Here is a 24,205-nt window from a genome sequence, read left to right on the forward strand (position 1 = left end):
TTTTCGGCTTTGTTTAGTAGAAAAAAAAACATAGCATTAAGCGGTAGAATGATGTGCATGTACATTGCAAATTGCCAAACATGAAAATTTAAGTGAACGTTAAATATCTAAATGTAGAGGCAGAGCTGAAAATGTAGTATGTCAGATTCTTTCAATTGAAATTGTACAAAAACTTAAATTTGAAAAAAGAACAAAAAAAACAAAAAAAAAAAAAGCTGACTGAATTACAAAAAATACGAATACATTAAATTAAACCGGAAAGCTAATTTAAATATAAATACTTGTAATTTAATATATAGACATTTGAATAAAACATTTATTTTTAAATAGAAATGATGAATTAAATGAGTTAAACTGGAAAGATTAAATTAAAGTTCAATTATTTGTATACATTTAAATATGGAAATGTTGAATTAAATACAGATAAGCTGATTTAAATACTGAGGAAATAGTGAAATATAAATTATGTTCAATTAAATACTGAAAATGAAATGAGTTAAATAAGAAAAAGTTACTTCTGAAAATGTTAAGTTTAAGTTGACGTAAACGTTAAGTTAAAAACAAACCGTTATGAATAAGCTGAGCGAAATAGAAACCCGAGTTAAAAAGGCAGTAATTTGAACTGATAAATTTAATTACAAATGAGTTGAGTTAAATATAAATGTCATAAGTTAAATATGGACATCTAGGTTAAATATGAACTCCAAATCTGAAGTTTATTACGCTTAAAATAGCCCTCAGCATTTAAAAAGATGGTATTGACTGTGTTTGTGCGGGCATGCATGGGCCGATGCCAGTGTCTGTGCCAGCTGTAGTTACTGTAGCTGGCAGGACGTTAATGAGGAGGTCCTGAGGAGGGATGAGAGCAGAGTCTGGGCTGGAAAAGAAAAAGCAGCGGATTAAAATTTCAGCACAACACAGAGCCCTAAGAGAGAGAGAGAGAACAAGATAGATGGCTGGGACGACAGACACCTCGCGGGCCTGTGAGAAAGGCGGACATTCCACCGTGAACACGTCTGGGAGGGGAGGGATGGTGGGGGGGGCGGGGGGGAGGGAGAGAGAGAGAGAGAGAGAGAGAGAGAGAGAGAGAGAGAGAGAGAGAGGGAGAGGGAGAGGGAGAGAGAGAGGTCGCATACAAACAGCGAAACGAATTGAAGCATTCCATTATTACGCTCGACTGAACCCTGCTCCTCTTTTCACCCTGAACCCAAGACACACACACACACACACCAAATACACACTCTCTCTGCAGCTGATACCATCCTTCCTTCAGACTGAACTAAAAAAGAGAAAGAGGAAGGGGAGGGTGAGACGACAGGAAGGGATATGAGAGACAAAAATAGGAATGATGTTACTGGACTGACTAGTTAAAGACAAACTGAATGTTAAAAGGGTGAAAACTGAATAAAAAAAAAAACTAGCAGTAACCCTCCTATCCATCAAAAACATGACAAGTTGAGATTTCAATGACTAATATTAGTTTTCACCACCCACGCGGCCTAGATTACATCAGCAGACACAAAAAGTGACTTTAGAAAGTTGTAGGGTTTAGATAGATAAGCTATGAAATCATCCTTTTTTTAACAATAGCGTGCCCCGAATTGTTATTCCATTTTATTTGATTCCACGTTCACAGTTTAACACATGCAGTCTTTCAATAAGCACGGCCGCAAACATCTCCACGGTTCATATGGGTGTCGATCGATCAACGTTATGGATTTTGTGTCTATACCTGCTGAACACCCAGAGCTAACCGCCCGCATCAAAGGCAGAACAACTGCCCGCCGAGGGACTTCCTTTCTCATTCGCTTATTACTGGAGCACTGCGGAGCATGACACGTTCTTATGTTTATTTAACTACACAAAACTCGCACACGAACGTCTCAGCACCCTTCCCGTTGAGATCCACCTACTGTCACTGTGGATGAACTGAGCTAACAGAGCATGTTAAACCCCGAGGCCAGGAAAGGGCTCTTAGATGGGGGGGCGGGATTCCTTTATCCCCTACCAAAGACACATGCACAGAATCACGTAACCTCATTAAGTCAGCAATCACAACAACAAGACGACCACGAAGCCTTGGATTATAGACTTGCCAGGCTTAAGCAAAATCGGATATGTAAAGCACAAATCTAAATACAGCATATAGGCCATAAAACACTGTCACCTACTATTAGAAAATTGCGTAAAATACTGATGAAATGAATGGCATTTAATATTTAGTTTTAAATTGGCATCCTGCTCTGAAATGGCTTAAAATGGCGATTCTATATATAACAATGCATAGTCATGAAAACATCGCGTACATGTTAAATTATATATAAATTTGTTCTTACCCATTCCTTAAATGGGTCATTTAAAGTAATAATACATGTTTTTATATACACACACAAACAAACACAATTAATTATATTATAATTTAAACTATAATCTGATTATACTTAAATTGCTGTTTTTTTCTGCATTGTTTTATAGAAAATCACTTAATTTCTTTACTTGTGTCCAATTAATTATACACACATACAAAGAATAGACAATATATTATAAATAATAATACAGTAATAAAAATCTAGAGAAAATAAAATGTCAACAGATAGAACTGTTAATGTCCGAGGTGTTAGGTGTTATGTGTGTGTGTGTGTATATATATATATATATATATATATATATATGTGTGTGTGTGTGTGTGTGTGTGTGTGTGTGTGTGTGTGTGTTTGTGTAGTGTGTGGTGTGCATATAACTGAATAAATGAGCAATATATATATATATATATATATATATATATATATATATATATATATAAAAAGACACTGTATTTATATAAATATATTTTTAGAGTTGCATTCTCCCTCATGCAAGTAAAGCAAGGAGAAGGGCTTTCATAACGTCTTTAAAGTACAACAAACTTCAGCAGCAGAATCATAACCAATGATTTTGCAAATACTCATTCATACTTGCTAGACAAGCCACTTAACATCTTACAAATTATCAAGCTAATGCTAATAAATGAAAGCTGGAGCAGCAGGATGAGAAGCAGGTAAGAAATCTAATGAAGTGGAAACGTTTTACCTGCCACACTCTCTGTAAAAGTCCCCAGGAGAGACGGGGAGGATTGGAAACAGGCCAATGTTACTGAATGTCACAATGCGTTTTCTTGTGAATGTGTGTGTGTGTGTGTCTTTGTTTGCGTTTGTGTGCACGTACACAGTCATATTCAAATGTTTGTGAGCAAGCATGACAGCGAGATTTATCTCTCGTTAGATCCGTGTCTGCAGTGATCGTAGAATCAGAAGCATGTCTTTTCCTCAAATAAACCTTGCATTGACCTTCCGCTTTGACCGCAGCTCACCAAGGAGGGTTTCTGTGCTAAAAAAGTGGCTTTTTTTGACTTCAAAGGCACAATGCTGGGGGTCTGACAAAGCAAGGTTTGGTTTGATCACAGGTAGTGTAATTATGCCACTCCCAGAGCAGAGAACTGCGCCGAAACAGCCCGCAGCGAGCACGCTCTGCAACAGGATGCATTCCTCAGTGACAGCAAGACAAGGAAATTGCCACCTAACCCTGACCACATGACAGGGAGAGAAGAACGCACACATGCAGATGCACACAAACATACATGCATGACCCAGATCAAGGCAAACAGGCACAATGCGCAAACAAAAAGCATGTATGCACGTACCGATTCGCCGCCCACAAAATGTCAGTAGATAGTACGAATCCCATCATTACAGGATTCTCAGAGAATCACTCAGAGCATCCGTGCGAGTTATGAGGGATTGTGTCATCCATTATTCAGGCTTGTGTAGCCATAAAGGCATCATGGGCGGGACGTGAGGACTATTGAATATCAACTTGTCCATGAATGAAGGTGTGATTTCACCACAGTGTGTTTTCCCCCATAATCAAACCTGTCTGCAGTAGGATTATGAGCTGTTTTGGTGCGGATCAAAGGGGTGTGTGTGTTTGTCTGTGTCTGTATGGACACGCAAATGTGGGTAAATGTGTGTGCAAAGGTGAGACAAAGACGCAGCACGCCTAGCAGACAGTCGAGGAAATACAGAAGGGGGAATCCGAGCCGTTTCGGCACTAATCCATGCTGTCTCCTGCTGTGTCCCGTCAGAGTAAAAATGGGTTACTCACTTTGCTGTGGATTCTTCATCGTATTTCGTCTTCAGTTCATGGAGTTCTGCCTGAGTTGCTTCAAGTGCTGCGCAAAAATAAAAAATGAAATGCAAGTCAGTAAAACAGGCTTAAAGAACCCAGCTACGTCAAATTACACCCAACTTGATGGTGAATGCATTAGCAAACCTGTTTGTAAGGACTGCGTATTCACGTCCAAGTCTTCTGTCCTGCTGTCCTGGCTCTGCTGTGGCTGACTGCATAGACATACAGAGGAGAGTTAAAAACAAATCTCTTAACGTATATTAACGTATAGGTGGGATATTCACATTAACACTGCAAATTGATATGAATATATGAATAATCACTAGACGCAGTGAATGAGTAAATGACTAGATGCAGTGGTATTATATTTGCATTTATCGGACGCTTCATGTCTAATGCGACTAATAAATTAGGAGGATAGAAGAATTTAAAACCATAATACTATAATATGTAAATGCTGTGACAATCAGTTAGTCTAAGGAAGTACATGTAGCACATAGCTTTTTATAATAGTAGAATAGAAATAGAATAGTAAAGCGAGGCTCATGTCTTTTTTAAATAAATAAACAATAAAAGAATGTAGATAAAATAGAAGTAAAATTGAGAGTTGTATAACATTTAACGTTTAATGACTAAATATTTCTAAATATTTTCAAAATAAGCTTCCTGGTGAACAATCAGTTTTTTTTACTATCATTAAGACAAGATACTAAAATAGCTATTCAAATTTTTAATTAGTTTTTATTTAGATTTTGATTAATTTAGATTTTCATTTACATGTTAGTTATAATTGTGTGGTGTGTTTATTAGTTTTATCTCTTTATTAAGTTATTATTTCAGTTTTAGTTGTAGGCAACTAAACTAAAATTAACAAAATTCAAATGGGGAATTAAATACGATCAGTTTTTTTAGTTATGTATTCTATGACTTGTGAAAAATGACTTGTAAGAATTGATAAAAAATGAATTTAAGGCTAAACAAATAAATAATCCTTAAAAACCTTGCTTAAGAACTGAGAAAATGGCTTTTCCAGCTCTGTGTTTATGATTTCTCCTGTATCATTTTTGAACATATCAATAAAGCTCAAAATTGCTATCCTAGAAGGCAGCTTGCTAGCTTTCAAAAAACAGCCTGTGAACTCCTAACGCAATCATGAAGATTAACGCCATATTGGATTTGTGCTAACCTCTCCTTGTCTGCATAGTTGTAAGGAAGGTTTTCCCCTTCGCTCTCCCTCTCTTCTCTTCCTGATCGGTCCTGGTTCTGATCGAGAGCTTCCTCTGTGTTCTTGGCCTGCAGAGAACGCTCATACTGCTCCAACTTCTCTTTAAGTGCTTTAATAGTGACTTCTGTAGGAGAGAACAGAGAGAAGCATGAAAATGACAGACAGTGGAGACCTAGGGGTGTGTGGGGTTTAGGTTTTGTCTACACTGCAGGGGCCAACTGTCCCCCAAGGATAGTAAACCCTGAAATCAGCCAAGAGGAAAACCACTTAATAAACATACTAAATTATATCTTTAAGAAACAATTCACCCAAAAATGAAAAATCTGTCATCATTTACTCACCCTCAAGTCGTTCCAAAGCCATATAGCTTTCTTTCTTCCATAGAATACAAAAGAAGCAATGAAGACTGTGGTAGTTACAATGAATGGGGACTGAAGCTTCAAAAGGACACAAAAGCACCATAAAAGTATCATAAAAGAAGTTCATATGACTATATTCCAATTCTTCTGGAGCCATGTGACAACTTTGTGTGAAAACAAACTGAAATTTAAGTCATTTTTCACTGAAAATCAGACTTAATGTGCAGTTCTCGAGGTAACAGCCCACTAGAGGGAAGATTATTAGTGAATAATGTCTTAAATATCAGTCAGTTTTTCACCCAAAGCTACTGTGTGACTTTAAATCCAGCAATCTAAGTCATATGAACCACTTTCATTATGCATTATTGGTGCCTTTGCGTCATTTTTGAAGCTTGAAAGATCCAGTCGCAATTTATTACAATGGCATGGAAAAGAGCGAGCCGTGCATTCTTTGAAATTGCCTGCTTCCTGTTCTACGGTGTGGAATTAATTTGAGTTTGAAACGGTTCCAGGTGAGTAAATTGCATTTTCATTTAACGCTAAAGTGTTAATTTAAAAAATAAATGCTAAAATCAAGGGTAAGAGGATAGAAAATGTCATTAGCTCCGTACAAAAACAACTGAAGTCAAGGGAAAGTCCCCCCTATGATAGAAAAATGTGTGTTTACATGCCTACACACACACACACATACACACAAAATATCCCTGATAGAGAGCTTTTTCCTCCTCTTGCCGTCTCCTGCACAGCCATCTGCGGTGATTTAAACTCCAGCACTTCAGCGCTGACACATAATCAATGAGCAGCAGTCCCACAAGAGCCCTTTTAGACCCTTAAATGCTAAACTGGACTTTAAACACTGGGAGACTGGAGGATCACTGACCTGAGAAAGATCAGCGTGTAGAATAGGAAGGATTACCTAGCGGACCGCTCAGACGGAAACACACCTGTGTGTGTACATGTACATGTGTGTCTGCGACAGAGAGGTCGCATGTGGCGGTACCTTCGGCTTGGGCGGGACAAATAAAATATTGCCGTTATTGAACTGCATTGATCAGGGGAATTCCACAGATGGTGAGGGAGCAATCCCTCCCTCTTGTTTATGTTAAAAAAAGAAAAACCAGGAAACATGTCTGGCTGAAACAGCAGTGGGACAGAAATAGAGCTCAGATGACTACAGCTCATTTGAACAAAAATAGGGCCCTGTCTATGTGGGTACACTTATGCCGCCTGCCAACATGACATATGCATAACTCATTTAATTTACTAGGTACAGATAAATCCTGCTTTACAAAATAATAATGCTCACAAACAACATTTTCAGAATTTCATTCATTCACATAATTTTCATTATGTGTCAATTCTGAGTGCAACAAAATATTTATCAGAAAGAAATGTTGGGATTTAATAAATGGATTTTGGAAATTTGACCAAATCATTAATACATAAATAAAAATAGGAATACTGTGAAATATTATTACAATTTAACTTTTCTATTTAAATCTATTTTAATTAAACTTTATTTTTAGAAGTGCAGTAAAGATAAACAATGTTTCTTTTATAATGTTTTAAATATATGCTTTTCATTGAAATTTAATATCAACTAATTGCTTATTAGCATGCCTATTATTAACATATTGGCTATTTATTAGTATTTATAAAGCACATATTCTGCATGACTATATTCTACATCCCTAATCTTAACCAATACTTAACTACCACCTAACTAACTATATATAAAAATTAAGTATATTGATAGGTATATTGGTTTATTGAGTCATAAGTTGTAGTAAATGATTTGTTAATATCAAGAACTGGACCTTGAAAAAAAAGTTTCATAGATGATGGAAGTTCTAAATGTTTTAATCTGTGGAAAATCGGTTTCGCTTTGTTTCTCCATTTCTCCAAACAGCATTAATAAGCTCATGGTTACCTTGGTTTTTAACCTCTGCAATTTCACGTTCGTACTCTTGTAGTGTATCTTTGAGCGTCTGGTTTTCTGTCTCCAAGTCGTGCATCTTCCGAACAGTCACCTGGAGTTGCTGAGCTGCCTCCAGAGCTGAGACAGGATCTGAAACACACATCCGCGCACACATACACGGGGGTCAGAATATCGGGTGTACCGCATTCATAGCAGGTGAAAGGTTTGATTCAGTGAGTGGGAGCTCAGTGTATGGAGATCAGTGTGGGCCAGTCTCTGTGCAGCTCGACTAAATACCTAAAAGTGTTTTTGCATTTTTGTGGATTGCCAACCGCAGCTAAAAATGTTAACTACAAAAACAAACCAAGCCAAAACACGCCAATAAATCCACACTGTGCTCCAGCACCTCGGTTTAAGTTCTGCTCTGTTAAACCAAACCAACAAAAAGGAACGAAAAAGAACCATGATGATATCACCGATTTTATACAGAGATCATGCAAGTGACATGTTGTCTGGACATGTACCATGGTAATCACAACTTTTTGCCAGAGCAAGTCACTAACAATAGCAATAAAAATAATAATAAAAAAAAAAATACCGCAACATTTTTTAGTTGAAATATTTTTTCAACTAAATAATAATAATAACAACAAATAATTTTGTTAGTGTATTATTTAAGTGTATTATTTATTATGTATATCTGTAATTGAGATATATCTACAATATACACAAAAAATTAATTAGCAGTATTGAAAACAAAAAATATAGAAAATCTGAAATCTGTGTAACCAGCATTCCGTAAAATAAAGCATATAGCATCAATATTAAAATTTGTATACATTACATTTTTTATACTGAAAATGTAAAAAAAAAAATACATATAATTTAGTATTTCTAAAATGAGTGATAAATTAACAAATATGAAAAAAAAGGTTTTAAAAGACGTTATGCTAATTCATATTTGGCAGGGTGTTCATTTGTTGCTTTCACAAACGGAGGGTGAAGTTAAATGAAGGGGGGGGTCGAACGCAGCGGTGGTGTGGGACCGAGGCCAGCCCTCCGCACTGAAGGACTAAGACATTCTGACACACACATACACGCTTTTTCATCACTGTCTGTCCCCCTCAAATGCTAATTGCTATATGACTAATTATGGCCCTGTTCCCGTTGATTTTCCTTAATGAGACAGCCAAGTTAATTATGTAATCAAACTATTTTATTAGCCCCTGCGGAACACGAGAGTGTGAGAGAGAGAGTGTGAGAGTAAAATCAGAGAAGGAAAAGCTGACAGGGAGGAGTGTAAAATAAAACATGTCATTCCTGTACACTTTCTATGCGAAGCTACAGTCGAGATCGCAGTTCTCGGCGCACATCCCTCCCCCTCTCTGTATTCTCATCTGAAGGTACAGGAAATGCTGATGGGGTGTGTTATGTGTGATGTTCGTGTGTGGTTCGTGAGAGTGTGTCATATCTAAAAACTGCAAGAGGAAGTCTGAATGATATGCTGTCATGGTGTGTTCCCTTTTGTAGCCGTGGCAACTGCCATTTCAGCTCAACTCGGCTCGACGGGCAGCCACGCATGTCGCTCAATTCTGAACGCGACTGTCATGTGACTGAAATGACCAGCCAATTCAAATCTGATTTACACAGGCACATCAATTTGGACGCGTGTCATTTTATGTACAACACAACACCGCAAGCGCAATCTGTTCGGTTAGGATGGCGTCTGAAGCTAAACTGAGGTCAAGTGAAAGAAAGTAGCAACATTCACATGCTTTAAAATCTGTTATAGCATCTATGAGACAAATTCAGTCTCTAAAAAAAAAAAAAAAAAAAAAAGATTTTCCTAAAGTTGCTCCTGAAGTTGAAAGCAACAACTGTTTAAAAGAAGTTCTTTTAACAGTGTGCACAGAAAACTGGAGTCACTCCTAAATTCACACTGACTGAGTTAAATAGTGACTATCATGGCAATTTTTTATTTATGTATATATATTACATATATATATATATATATATATATATATATATATATGTATGTATGTATGTATGCATGCATGCATGCATGCATGCATGTATATGTACGTGTGTGTCTGTGCATAATTTAAAATAGATTTATAGCACTGGTACATTTATATTTCAAATATTTATTTTATTAGTTTTATTTCAGATATAATTTAACTAAAAACATTCAGAATTTTTAAAAACGGCTTTACATACTAGCAACACAACCACCACCACAACACAATCACCTCAAAAAAGTATCTATATGTGTTTGTGTGAGTGTGTGTGAAAAAAACAAAGCTAGTGAAAATGAACTACTACTCTGACTGAATAAAAAAAAAGAAACACGCTTTACGCTGTCTAGGTTATTTTACATGGATTTTGAATGTGTCTCATCCAATCAGAGATCAGAAATGTAACAATTTTCACAATGTATTTTATATACAGCATATCAGTCTTGTCAGTAAGTTAAATGTTGGCATTAAGGTGTCTGAAACACTTCCGAACATTGCCGTTAACACACACCACAAAACTCACACACGCAGGCCTACAAAGTGTACCAGTGTAACTATCACAAGATAATTTGTCAAGCTGTGATCACATTCGCAGACACATAGACAGGACTGGACAAGCTCCAGATTTCACAGATAGAAACAGACATTCCCAGACTAGACCTCCCACTCCAACATCCTGAAACACACACAGCTCTCTCTCTAATACGCAAAATACACATATAAAAAAAGGTAATCAAATGCACTTTCGCACATTTCTAAACAGACACGCCGTAGCGTTGGCTCAGGATCTCCAGACCGCAGCATTGTGATAATTTAGGGATGTATTAAGTAGTTGTGCAGGCAGACAGTCCAACCTGCTCCAACAGGCCCAGGCGGCACTGTCTGTCTGCCTCCCTGTCGCTCAGCAGATGTGGGCGGAGCTACGCAGCTAGATTCGTGCGTGTGTGTTTATCTGAGGGAGGTCTAAAGGTTTAGTAAGTTTAGTTCAGCCAGAAGTCGTCTCTCTCACCACACTCCACACTCGCACTTGCTTAACAGGGGTTTGATACATTATCCACACTCTCTTGTGGTGAACTTCGCTCAGTCTAAAGCACAACTCTATCGAGCGGCCGAGCTAAAGATGCTTCGAGATGTCACATGAACCTTTGCGGCACCATTAACTTATTATAGATCAGCGCGTCAGAACATTACCATATAAAAACTGAGGATCCAGGGGCCATTATCTCACCGTTAGAAAGCCAATTCGGAAGATTAAAAGGTGTTTGTGGGGCAATGAATGCGGATTTTATTAGAATCCAAGTTCCTCCGTGTGTGGGGTTTGGAACGGAGTGGGTCTCTAAAGCCGTAGAAGTCATTAAGACGGCCTGTGCTCGTGCATGTGTGTGTGTTTTAGACACTAGAGACGGAGGTCTCATAAATATGACTGATGTGTTTACAGTATTCTCGCCTCAGTGAAACACTACAGCAGTGTGTGTGTGTGTGTGTGTGTGTGTGTGTGTGTGAGCAGCCAGCTCAGAGCGAGCCGAGACATACCTGGGACATCGATTAATCTCTTGTACACGCTGAGGAAAGCAGCCTCTGATTCTTTACTTCTTTTACTCAAGGCGTCGATCTGAAACAATGAGAAAAAAAAAAACACAATAACTGAATTGCGTGCGCTTGGAACCGCAGGCACGGTAATTGCATTAGCAACCAGGTTGAAATTTGCATACATTAGCAGCAATGACGAGTCCATTAAAGATGGCCATATGGAAAACAGCCTAGAAAAAGAGATTTCGAACTCACGCGCGCACATTACGCGCATCACTTACCACCTATTCGACCTAAATAAAACAGCTAAGTGTACATAACCGTGACCCTTTTCATTCACACACGGTAAATCATTTATGTTTTGACGCGTGCGATATTTTTCCAAGTGCTGGGTCGAGGCATTTTGGGGGCATGCTTCAGGTGTATACGCTGGGACCGTTTCTGGTTCGCTTTATATAGAAGGTAATTATCAGGTATAAATCCAAATCCCTGTGAGCATGAGATGACAGAAACAGGTAATGAGGGACTCTGATAATGAGAAGAACTTTTGGCCTTAATATAGAGCGCTGCAGACGCGTACGTATGGGCAAATTACATACTGTATCTGGGTTACGGCTCCCACTGCAAGGAGAGGCCTTCATCATTTCCTGAAGATAGATGATTTTCAGAATGGTGGCCGCAGTCACCGAGGTGCCGCCCACTAACTTAATCTAACTGTCAATTTGCCGAAAGATGCACGATCACGGTCATAACAGATGTCAATAGAGGGCTATGCAGACTAAAAATATTCTAACTATTTAACATAAAAGGTTCCTACTTCAGCTTCAGTGATAACATGCAAATGTAAAAAATCAACCCCTTGGGAATTAATATAAAATATTATAATTAATAATAAAAAAAATTATGAATTGATAAAATTTATTTTAATTATATACATGGAGTGGGGTAAACTTTTACTACCAGTATGCTGAAAATGAATCACAAATATACACCGTCATTAACCTAGAATTACAGTAGAATCACTGGAATAAGCCTCTGTAAGCCTCTGTCTTCCAGGGTTTCACTGGGACAGATGACCTTATTGACCCTTTGGTTGCAATGTATGACAGCTGGAACAAACCCAGAGCAAACCCAGCACCGTAGCGTGTAACAAAAGGGAAAGAAAGAGCGAGAAAGTACGAAAGAAGAGGGAAAGGTAGTAATATAGGCTCTTCAGTTTACACAGCTCTAATAAAGACACTGATCTCTACTAATCTCAATACACACACAGCTGTGGTGATTCGGGCCAGATTATGATACATCATGCAACTGCCTTCTGTTACGCTATGACCAAAAACTACGCTGTTGGTACCATCTTGTCGACATAATGTTATTTTGCCATTGATTTTGATACTTGTGATGTTAACAGGCTGCTAAGCTAAAAGGGTGATAAAAGAGTTTCCATAAATAATGGGTGTGATTATGCATTTTAATTACATTTTATTAGAGGTTTTCGTGCAGTGATGAACTAAAATCGATAATATGAATTACGGTAACCAATAAATGGACCATATTAATGTGTTTTTATTATTTTGTCTAAATAAAGTGAAAAAAGCATTACAATCAATTGTTTTAAATGCTACAAGAAGATTCAGGCATCGCAGTATCAAAATGCACAGTATGAAAAAATATATTAAGGTGATATATTTGATAAATTATCATACTGGGGCTTGTCGCAATGCATTCTGGGACTGCTTGCTCCAGAACGGGTATGATTCTTGGCTAAAATGAGGTATCTTATGAGGCAGCATAATTAGGTTGCCTACCTTTTGGGACAGCTTTTGAGTTGGAACCAATACTGCTTCTGTAGGCAGTTCACTAGCTTTTGGAACACTACAGAAGCAGTATTTCCACCCAATGTAACACTTCTCAAGTTGCTGAGAACTGCATTTATCAGTGTCTTAAAAATGTGACAACCAAAGGCAGGAGAAATGTCTTGGATCGACACATCAGAGTGATTGTCTTCAGTAGGGTGTGGTGAACCGCATATAGAAATTATAAAATGCCATGGCAGCACTTTCCCACCGTGTGTCTCTGATGATGACAGCGTACTGATGACAGTGTGCTGTAGAACCAGCATGTAGTCTGGCCCAACTGGGCCAAATCTAACAAACTGGGTCAGACCTGACAGGAAACAAGGACCCAAATCAGTACGGCCTGTATACAGTAATTTAGGAGCTGCTAAAAACTGAACCAAATCTTCACCTAGCTTAACCCGAGTTCTACATTCAAACAGCTGGAGCAAAGACCTGGAAAATTCCAGGACATAGAGATGGGTGCGTGTTATGATGAAATATAAAAGGTAAAGCAAAACTACATATATTTGTTGTTGTTTACCACTATTAAAAAAAAAATCTAATATGAATAAAACTGACAAACTACAATAATAAAGAATATAAAATTTATATAAATGATCTAAAATTGAGTATTAAAAAAATATTGAAATGTCATTTAAAAAAAAGTAAAAAAAAAACAAAACAAAACAGAACTGCTGAAATGAATTTTTTTAAGTTAAAACTAAAAAAAAAAAAAAAATCTGCAAATGCCATTAGAATGTAATTCCACCGTAGATTAAATATTAAAACTCTTTATAATATATACAAAAATAATAACAATATAGCAATAAAAATAATTTATATAACATAATTACATACAATAAAATAGGATAAAAAAATACCACCAGTACATATTATACTTTAGTAAACAGATAATTATAAAACATCAAAAATTACTAGATACTCTTTATTATTGTAACTTAAACATAATTAAAATACTAAAGTAAAAAAATAACTAAAATAGAAAAATCTGAAAAACTAACGATGATGGCATGAAAACAACAGACAACTATAAGAGAAATAAAAATTCAAATAGAAATAAATATAAATTAAAATGCTCTAATGTGCTTCTAAATGTGTTTTCAACATTTTGGTTGTTTTTATATGACATCAACATGGTCACGTAAGAAAGTTCATAAAATGTAGAGTTTCCAAGTTGTAATTTGTAAGTTTGACGAAGACGCAAGTGGTTTTTACAAGATGGGAACTTGTAATTACGGTAATTCTGACATGACGTGAGCACAGCATCAGACCCTCCGGGGTTCATCAAAATACTACAGCAAATGTCAGCTTTCTGAGCCTCACCAAAAACGGCAGTACCCCACACCCAAAAACAATGTGGTCTGAATCAACAGTATTGCTTTTATCCATTAAGAAAATGTTGAACTCCTGTGCTGTTTACATGTTCACAAGTGTTGTGTGTTTGGTCTTCCAGCAGCGGAACATCAAATAAAAGCTGTAAATCTGCAGCCCTGAGACTGCCGGCCTTGATGGATGGAACAGGGCAGTTGCCACTGTAAATATCCAACATGTAACAGACTTTTCACTCCTATGGGAAAGAAATTAAACATTTTCAGATGTTTCTTGCCGGAAAACATCTGGATCGGCCCAGGCAGGGCCAAGTTCTGCAGCCCTCTTGCAGATGGAGCAATTAAACTTGCCTCTCTTTCTCTCTCCCTCACTCGGCACGAGTCCACGTCTACCCCTGAAATCCAGCAGGAACCAATGTCAATTTTTAAACTCTCAGAGCTCTGAACCAGACAGAGCACAGCCAGGAGGTTAAGAGACTATAAGGGCTGCCTAGAAGTGGCGTGCGTGACTTTGCGGATACCGTCACAGCTCAGCGTAGATTATCTGCTCTTCTCTTACTCTGCGACCAGCTCAATATGACGGCCAGGGCATCTGGCATCATCATGCTGCGGGACAGGCACACAAAGTCATGCAAACAGCCTCACAGACATTACACCCTTCAAACATGCACATGCATATAGGGGCTAGCTGTCGCGCACAAAAAGTTGCCACAAAAGTTACACTTTTGTAAATAAATTATTTGGTTTATTCAGCAAAAATGCATTAAATTGCTCAGAAACGATCTAAGCTAAAAAAAAATTAAATTAAATAAAAAGTGCGACAACTAGCCCCAGTTTCCTCTACATTACATTTTACACAAAACACACATGTACACACACAAACACAGTCAGTTCCGCCCCTTTGAAGCGTACAACACGCATCGACTATCTGGTGGCATCAAAAGCATGCCAGTTTAAACAGCATTATTCCCTTACGGTTCGGCCGGAACAGGGATTGAGAAGGGTGGGGGAAACATTTATAAATAGCTCTTGTTTCTGTGGGGGAGCACAGACTTGGCACTGCTGAGAGCAGAGTCAGAAAACTCCATCAGTTCTACTGACCTGCATCGCCCTCCAAAACAGACGACCAGCCTTCAAACATATTTGAACCTCGCGTTTATTTTACGCCAGTTTTCGTTTTCGTTTTGCCTCTTTTGGTAGACTTAGAGTGGCAGGAAATTATTAAGGAGCGGAAAGATTCGAACCTACATCATCCACGTGAGCACCAAGGCTAAATGCGTCAGAAGAACATGCATCCAAAAAGAGACGGCTAGGCGGTTACCTGCATAAACAGATTCACAACCTACACACATAGACTTTAACTTTGTTTGCCTGCATATATAGACACTTCAATGATCTCAGATTCATCCACCATTGGATCCAAACTCATTTATCTGAGCTGCCACTAACCTTGTCTCTCCTCAGCACTTGGCCATGTTGAGCCTCTGCAGACTCTGGCCCGCTAAAATTAGTGCACAATTACGTCAAATCAATACTGACTTCCAAATTTGTAGAACTTCCACGGCACTCCGTAAACGGCTGCCAGAGTGATTAGCTTTCTTCACAGAGATCTTTGCTGGCGGGTCAACTTACTCTCTCGCTTCCTCCGACTCGCACTCTTTCTTTCAGAATGTTGAATTTTCCACTTTGTAATGACGATTATTTATTATCAAAATGAATCTTGAGATAAGAAGCTAAATGCAGGCTTTTTTCTCGCATTTAAAAAGGGCACAATAACATTGAACGGCACATGCGCTGTTAGGAGGTCAAATAGTTTTAGTTTTCACGTAACATGGAAAACCAGGCATAAGCGGTCTCAGATGATAGCAAAAATCTAACTTAAAGGAATAGTTCTCCAAAAATAAAAATTCTGGCATCATTTACTTACAAAGTAGTTCTAAATCTGTACGAATTGCAAAGGAAGATATTTAGAAGACGGTTTGTAACCAGGCTGTGTATAAAAAAAAATACTATGGAAGTCAATGGTGACCCAATACAGCCTGGTTACAAACATTTTCTCAAAATATCTTCCTTTGTGTTCGGCAGAACAAAGAAATTCATACAGGTTTGGAACTACCTGAGAGTGAGTAAATTATGACAGAATTTTTATTTTTGGGTGAACGATTGCTTTAAGGATTGGAAAAAAAAACAAAAAAAAACATAACAAAAAGTAAGGCAATGAAACAAAACGCAACAAAGTATAACATAACATAAAAGAGCAAGGACCACAGCTGAATAAATGAATGTCTTATAAACAGAACAAAACAATATTAAAAAAAAATGAATTGAACAAAACAAAAATAAGCACTTTTTTGTTTGTTCTCGTTTTCTCTCAAACAGGTCTCCAATAGAGCCAAAACAACAGCAAAGCAAAAAAACTAAAACCAAAAACTAAACTACATTAAACACAAAACAACAACACATAAATTTAAACAGCAAAAAAAAAAAAAAAAATGTGGCTATACCACTTAAATAGTTTTTTTTGTCTCCTTTGGTAATGTCTTATCTCGCCTACGGTAAACCAACACCGCCTCAGGTATCCTCACTAAAAAAAAAAAAAAAAGAGGCTACTATACAGAACATCAAGTCTTCCTGAACATCTGTAACATGTGGCTTTGCCTCTGGGGCAGAAGTATAAATGAGCAAAAACTCTTTACAATTAAGTACAGTGACCCCCCCACCCTCCGTCTCTGATTTACACACACATGCGTGTGCAACCCCAAACAGGGCCCCAGCCGCGTGCTATGTACAGCTCCCTATTGTACTCTCATTTCCTGACAGGAAAAGAGGAGGCTCTCGCTCTCTCGAATGAAAAAATGACATGTGGCAAGGACTTTGCACTGACCCACGAGATCAGCGTCGGTCTGACTCAAACGTGCTATTTTAACAAACCCACCGTTACAGGAAAACGGAAGATAGAAATTAAACAGAAAAAAGCATTCGCTCGTTGCAAACGGCTGCATTCATTGGTCTGTCTGCCATTATGAATTATATATGTGCTCTATCTTTTTTGTTTAAAATTGGTGCTGCAAAATTGAAGTCTCTTCGTCTATTTTAAGATTTAATGGACGGTCAGACTGACAAGACAAAACACAAGCGATCCCATCCCTCCCGCCAATTATCGTCAAATAGCTGACGTCGGAGAAAAATGCCCAAAAAATAGTGCATTTCTGGTCGGAGCAGTCAGGCTGTTTTTGTCAAGGTCAGGCACTGTCAATAAGGAAAATATTTCACGACGAAAAAATAATAGTCGGTTTGAAATGATTTCGCTGTTGGAGTGGTGGGATGGGGATTTATTTTTAACCGAGCAGTGATTTGAAGTGGGGCGACTACCTCCGTTAATGACAGGCTAGTCCTCGAGAACACAGCTCCGAAACCACAATGAGCTATAATGGAGCAGTTAGCCAGCGGTACTGGCTCATGAGAGGAGAACAGGGAGCCACTACTCACAGCGCTCACTTCATCAAAGTTACATACGGCACGGAAGAGCCGCGTCTTGCTGCGCTTTAAGGCCCCTCGACTGCCTCTTAACGCAAGGTGCTGCTGAAGGCCGTCAAACGCTGCATTTCATATACTGAAATATGCTTTAACAGATAGTGGAAGTGTTTTTGAGGTCAAAAGGAAAGGAAAATTGAGACACACTTCTCACTTTCCTTCTCTTTTATTATTTTTTTTACTTTTTCGCTGCTTTGTTAGGCAGCAGAGCAAAAAAGGAGCAGAAAATTATTAAGGGGAAAAAGAGAGTACAGGATTGCCACACATTTCCACACGCAAAATAAAAATAGGATAGAAATCATTTGGTGTGTTTTTTTTTTGTTTGATTAATTTAATAACAGGCAAAAACTTCTAGATCTAATAATAATGTTATATTTTATTTCATAAAAGTTTAAATAATAACAATAAAGAGGTATAAAATATATTATACATTATAAAAAATAATAAAATTGGCCCACCTAACTAAATATATATGCTTTAATATTACTCTGGGTTTTAGAACATCAAGCATTTTGTACTCATTCTATTTAATATCACAGAATCCACAGAGCAAAATCTATTCAAATACATTTACAAAAAAAGGCAAATAAAAACGGTTAATAAAATATTTGCTTAAAAACATTAACTAAAAACAATAGTAAAATAAAATGATTAAAATGTCCAATATTTAAATTAACTGTGGCACAGTGTAAATACTATTCAGTACCATGGTGTTATCATAATGACTGTATCCCTATAAAAAAGGCTCTGCAGCTAGCTTGTTCAACATAAAAAGAGGTTAAGAGTTAGTCTGAAACCAAACGTGGAAGAGGTTGGCAGTTAATTACCTTACAAACCTCAAACAGAAAGGGCTATTGTTTAAAAGCACAGCTATTTTCGAAGTTTATGAATATCTTTTCAGATAATTTAATACTATTAGCACAGAAGTGCTAAAAACACTTAATAGTTCACATACTTGGTAACTAAAAGATTGAGAAACACTTACAGCCAGTTATTCAGCACAGCATAATCATACCTAATCAAACTCGGTTTGATATCACGCAACAGTACAACTAATTGACCGAATTACCAAGGAACATTAGGTGTAACTCTTTTAGCAAAACACAGGCTGCACTGGACTAGAATAGACTTAATTAACTTAAAGAATTTTTGGTAAGAAGGTAGGGCTCAAAATGAAACTCACTCAATATCTTTTATGATGATGATATTTCAAGTCTGTGCTGCAGAGGGCATTTGAATATCTGCCTGCTGTCATATTGAATGGTAATGCACATTACTTATGGAACACAGCACCATGTCCCAGTTCTCAACTATATCAGCAACGGCCACTGAGGAGCCTTGTCAAAGGAAACACGACTTCATTCCCTGAGGACAACTGGTGAACTCTTATTTTACAGCATTTTTAAACAATTATGAAATGCCACGACAAATTTAAAATCAGAGGGCTTTTAAAATAAATCTCTCGACACTACATTTTGCCACTAATTTAAAGCTAAATCTTTTAAGTGTCCAGCGATAAACTACTAGCTGAGAACCAGCGATCTAACAAAGATTTAGCCGAGTATACAAATGTCTGGACACAATAATAGAGCTGTAGTCAATTTACACGATATTGTTAATGCTTTCTGAAGCATCCTTTTAAAAGGAAAACTTGTTCACACCTTAAGGTTAATAAAAAAATAAATAAAAATCTCTGTCTTTGAGACGTTAAACTCAGAAGTCCATCATTCTGGCTCGGCCCAGAACAAACAGACTTACCTGGCACCGCGGAGCGAAAACATCATTAAGATTTCGCTCTCATCCGACGAAACAGAAAATAAAAGAACGGGACAGCAAACAGCGAGAACGTATCAAAACCGTCTGATCTGATTAGTTGCTGACAAAATATGGAGGCTTTGTACAACACAAGCAGACCTCAAGTAACAAGAAAAACAATCCGTCTTGTAATAAGCACTGTCGTGAAATCAGGTGGGTTTTTATCCAGTCCAGACTATAATCAGAGCAGAGAGTGCCATCTTAGACCAGAGTTAAGCAAACAGGCTTTTTCTGAGATTAATTGGTGTGAGCGTGATAGAGTCATATTCGCAGTGTAAAATCACGAGGAGAGGGTAGTTTAACAGTAGTGCTCTCTGGCTGTTGGCTGAGCAGCTTTGTCACACTGCATTGATTAAACAACTGAAACCATCACTGATTTTCTCCTCCCTACATAGATCCACTACATCACCCGACTCTCACTGGATTTCACCTGTATTAGTACTAAAATAGACTGAAAGCCAAAAGTATGGTGCCACAGGGTCATTCAGCCACGTGATCTCCTAATACAATCACTTATAGACGGTGCATCATTTCTGTTCTATAGCAGGTGTCCACGTACTACTCATGTATTTTTACTATAAGTGCAAAAATGTATTGCTATCCATTAAAGTAATAATGAAAATGCCATGCATAGATTATAACATTTACTTAATATCACCGCATGAAATAAAATGTTAAAGGAATGGACAAATTTATTGTCATTGTGTGAATCTTCACATCTAAAATCCAGCCATTTCAACAGGAATCCAGTTGATTAAGAATTTTGCAAAAGGATGAAAGAATTCCACACAGATTTTGCAGAGAGGTTGTCATCCATGCAAAAAAAAGTGGCTATTTCATTTAAGATAAAATAGTCGAATTAAGTCATTTAATTTAATTTAAATAAAATTTAAATTTTTTTTAGAATTTTACACAACTTTAAATATAATTTCATATTCAAACATTTCACCATACAATAGTATGCAAACCAGTTACAGTGCAAGTGTGTCTTAATCATGATTTTGGAATTAATTATTAATTGTACAAAAATTTGAAGCTGCAATTTGTTTTTATTTTTTTTTAACATATGTTCAGGTCCATGTATTGTTTTCTGGCCTCATATGGCTTTCTAAAAAAAAAAAAAGTAATAAATCAAAATAAGATAAAACCTAAAATATTTTCTACATCACTAGATGAAACAATCATGCCAAATCACTGCAAAAATCATGCCTGTTTTCAAACAGGTTTCCCGGAACACTCCCCCTTTTTTGTAATTTGTTGGTCAAACAAATAATCCCACCCCTAAACTCACACTATTGGTTCAGCCAATGCTGCTGTTGTTGGGCAGATTTAGGCGCTCAAACAAACAGAAAAATGTTTTCATAGCACCTCAGAGCCACAGTGTTTACCCATTTTAAGGGAAACAACACACAAATAGCTGTTATGGGGGAAAAAGTAAGCATATAAAATGACACATCGCCACAGTTTAGAAAGTAAATACAAGTAAAACATTTAGGAAGGTGACTCACCTCTGCTTGGAAGCCCTTCAGCAAAGGAGCTATCTGTTTACGCAAATCCTGAAAGACAAAAAAAACAAAAAAACAAAGTTGAACTATTATTTCACTATATTAGATTCTAAGGAGTGTTTGAAACGAATAGACAGCAGATTTATTTTCCATGTAGCATGTGTGGAACTCAGGATATTGAGAGCAGACAATGCCAGGCATCTGATCACAGATGGAGAAAAATAACTGAGGAAAAAAACTAAATGGATTCAAATGGATATCTTAATTTATCAAATGTCCCAGGGCTGGTTTTGTTCTTTTCAAAAGAAGAAAAAATATACAGCGAATGCACACACGTGTGTAAGCACACACACGAAACGCTCTCTAACACAAAAGAGTATCACCTTGTGCTGCTCCTGAATATGGGCAAAGGACAGTGTGTGCTTTAAGGAGTGTGTATGTATGCATTCATCCCTCTCTCTCCTGATATGCCCTCGTTTTTTCCCTTGCACAAGTTCTCCATGACTCAGTCCCCTTTACTGCAAAAACTGCTCATGCAAAAACGGCGAGAACAAAAAGCAAAGTGCAGAGCCACATGCATGCATACGTTCGCTACAGTAGTGCGGTTGATGCGAAAAATGACATAATTAGTTCTCAAGAAAGATTTACAACTGTAATCTATTACTACATCATCTTGTCATAAAGTTACAGATGAATGAGTTGCTTCTCAGCTCATGTTTCTGAGTGATATGAAATTTTCATTTAAAAAGAATCATAAAGAGAAACCAAAAAAATCTCCCCGAAGAAAACAAACCGCGTCTTTGTTTCGAGTTCGGATGGCAGCGCACCTCCCTCCTCTTGCGGGCCCTTACAGTCAAGTAATTTTGATGCCGTGGTATTAAAGTATATCAGATTAAGATGAACATCAATGCCTCTTTCATTTGAACATAGGGTGGGTGTTTCAACATGAAATGACATTACACACGGCTGTGAATAAATCTCCGGGCCGGACAAAAAGCCCTCACATTAAAAGTCAGTATAGGAATGCCTACCACGCACAAACACATTACTGAGCGCTGGGGCCGAATAAAACGGCGCCCTGAGTGCTGTAATCGCCAGGACGCAGGCCATTACGCCACTGCAGCAAAAAGATATACACATCATTACCGAAGCCGCTCGCATTTCATTAGCAGTGTAGGAGTCACCATAGCCGATATATTTAATATAATGGGTAAGACAGAATTGGATTTTTACAGGAAAAGTAGCAAAAATCCCTCCTCCTCAGTCCATCCGCTCCAAACTTTCTTCATGGTTTCGTCAAGTCTTGAGTAATGCTCAGAATATTATATAAAATAGGCATAAAATAGGTAAGTATTTTACGAATACGATTTGGATACATTTTTGCAAAAATATGAAAAAAACAAACAAACATTTAATCTAAAGACAGCTGCTTAAATTAAATAAAAAAAAAATTTGCTTTAAATTTGTTGTGCAAATATAATTCTATATTTTAGGATTGAGAATTTTTTTGAATATAAGCTATCTTGAATAAATATAATACACAAATTACATTACAAAAATAAATCTGAAAAAATAAAAATAAATAAATTTAAGAAAATAGTCTTAGGCTTAATATTTATTCTAAATGAATACAAGTAAGTGTGTCCTAACATTTGACTCGTATGGCTTTCATAAAAATATTATGTAAATTGAGTGAATTTTATGTAAGTGTTACGCAAATAAGCATTTTTACAAAGTTGTACCATTCACAGTAATGTACAGTTCGTAATCTGCTGATATGATGCTATTAAGCACCACTGTACTCTATCGTACTCAACTCTTAAAACATTAGTGCCAAAATCTGGGCTTCTGTACAAAACCAGTGACCAGGATACAGGATAACTAATAAATCTTTACATCTCTATAAATACAGTCACGGTACGAAAATAAAACGCATCATCTCCGAGTGTTAAGCATTGTATACACGCAACATGTCTGCCAGGTTGAATCCACTGAGCAGGTAACACAATGACAAGGCAAGACTGCCGCGAACAGCTGACGTCTGCACGTCTCACTCATGTTTGCAGAGAAAGAGCGCTGGCAGAGAGCAGACAGAAGTGGTGGAGGGTAGCTTTGACCCCACTGCACTCTTCATCTTCCCAGAGCGAGCAGCTGGGCCTCCGTTCCCGCTCTCCCGCCCGCACTGGCTACTGTACAGATGACATTTATGTAAGTGCCGCACCAGAGGGGCCCACGTGACCAGGAGGAAACATCTCTCAACATCTGGTTTCAACATAATACTCGAGGCCTGGCCAAAAGAGAGTTCCCCTGCCCGCTTTGAGCGGTACTCTCCTACTCCATCTTTCTCTGCAGATGCAATCTGCCCGCATTCGTATGTAAAGACAGCAGTGCATAAAAGTACATTTATACTGTTAGCGAATGGATAAAAAGATCGCAATAAAAGTAAATCTCCAGGAACCGGGCCAAGTTCGAGCATGTGCAAGTCGTTGTTAAATCCAGAGGGGTCGGAAGACGGAAACGCAATCTGTTGGAATACTGCAGCGCGGAAAGAGACGGTGAGGTCAAAACGTGACGTGACGGAAGCTTAACAGCTGAACGAGCAAAACCGATGCAGGCAAAACGCACCTCACGGATGACTGACAGGGAAAATTATAGCTACTGTCAAGCTATGAATCGAATATTTGGTCATTGTGAGATTATCAGCATGAGCTGATACCGTGCACAATTTCTGATCTGGCATAAATTTTAGTCGTTTGAGTAAATATTGATGCATACATCCTAATCGCTACAATTAGGCCTACATTGATTCAGAAGTGAGAAATGTCAGAAGCGAACTTCATATTAGTTTACATTTAACATTCGACTTCATTATAGATATCTGGTAACTAAAGGTCAATCATTGAAACAGAATATATGAAATATCAACTAATTCAAATAAACTATTGAACTAAATTTA

At 37.6% G+C, this 24,205-nt stretch overlaps 1 protein-coding gene across 4 annotated transcripts in view; it reads right to left on the minus strand.

The window, feature by feature from the left end:
• The window catches only part of cux1a (cut-like homeobox 1a), a 113,628-nt gene that overhangs the window by 41,984 nt on the left and 47,439 nt on the right, over positions 1-24,205 (minus strand). For all 4 annotated transcript variants that reach the window (XM_043250449.1, XM_043250447.1, XM_043250451.1 and 1 more), the window contains exons 3-8: positions 21,253-21,300; positions 11,215-11,293; positions 7,679-7,816; positions 5,351-5,513; positions 4,309-4,376; positions 4,141-4,207 (exon numbers count right to left, since the gene is read on the minus strand). In XM_043250449.1, the coding sequence (XP_043106384.1) occupies positions 4,141-4,207; positions 4,309-4,376; positions 5,351-5,513; positions 7,679-7,816; positions 11,215-11,293; positions 21,253-21,300 (563 nt within the window). The remainder of the gene's footprint in view (positions 1-4,140; positions 4,208-4,308; positions 4,377-5,350; positions 5,514-7,678; positions 7,817-11,214; positions 11,294-21,252; positions 21,301-24,205) is intronic.

Source organism: Puntigrus tetrazona, chromosome 10, assembly GCF_018831695.1.
Source record: "Puntigrus tetrazona isolate hp1 chromosome 10, ASM1883169v1, whole genome shotgun sequence".
Lineage (NCBI taxonomy): Eukaryota > Metazoa > Chordata > Actinopteri > Cypriniformes > Cyprinidae > Puntigrus > Puntigrus tetrazona.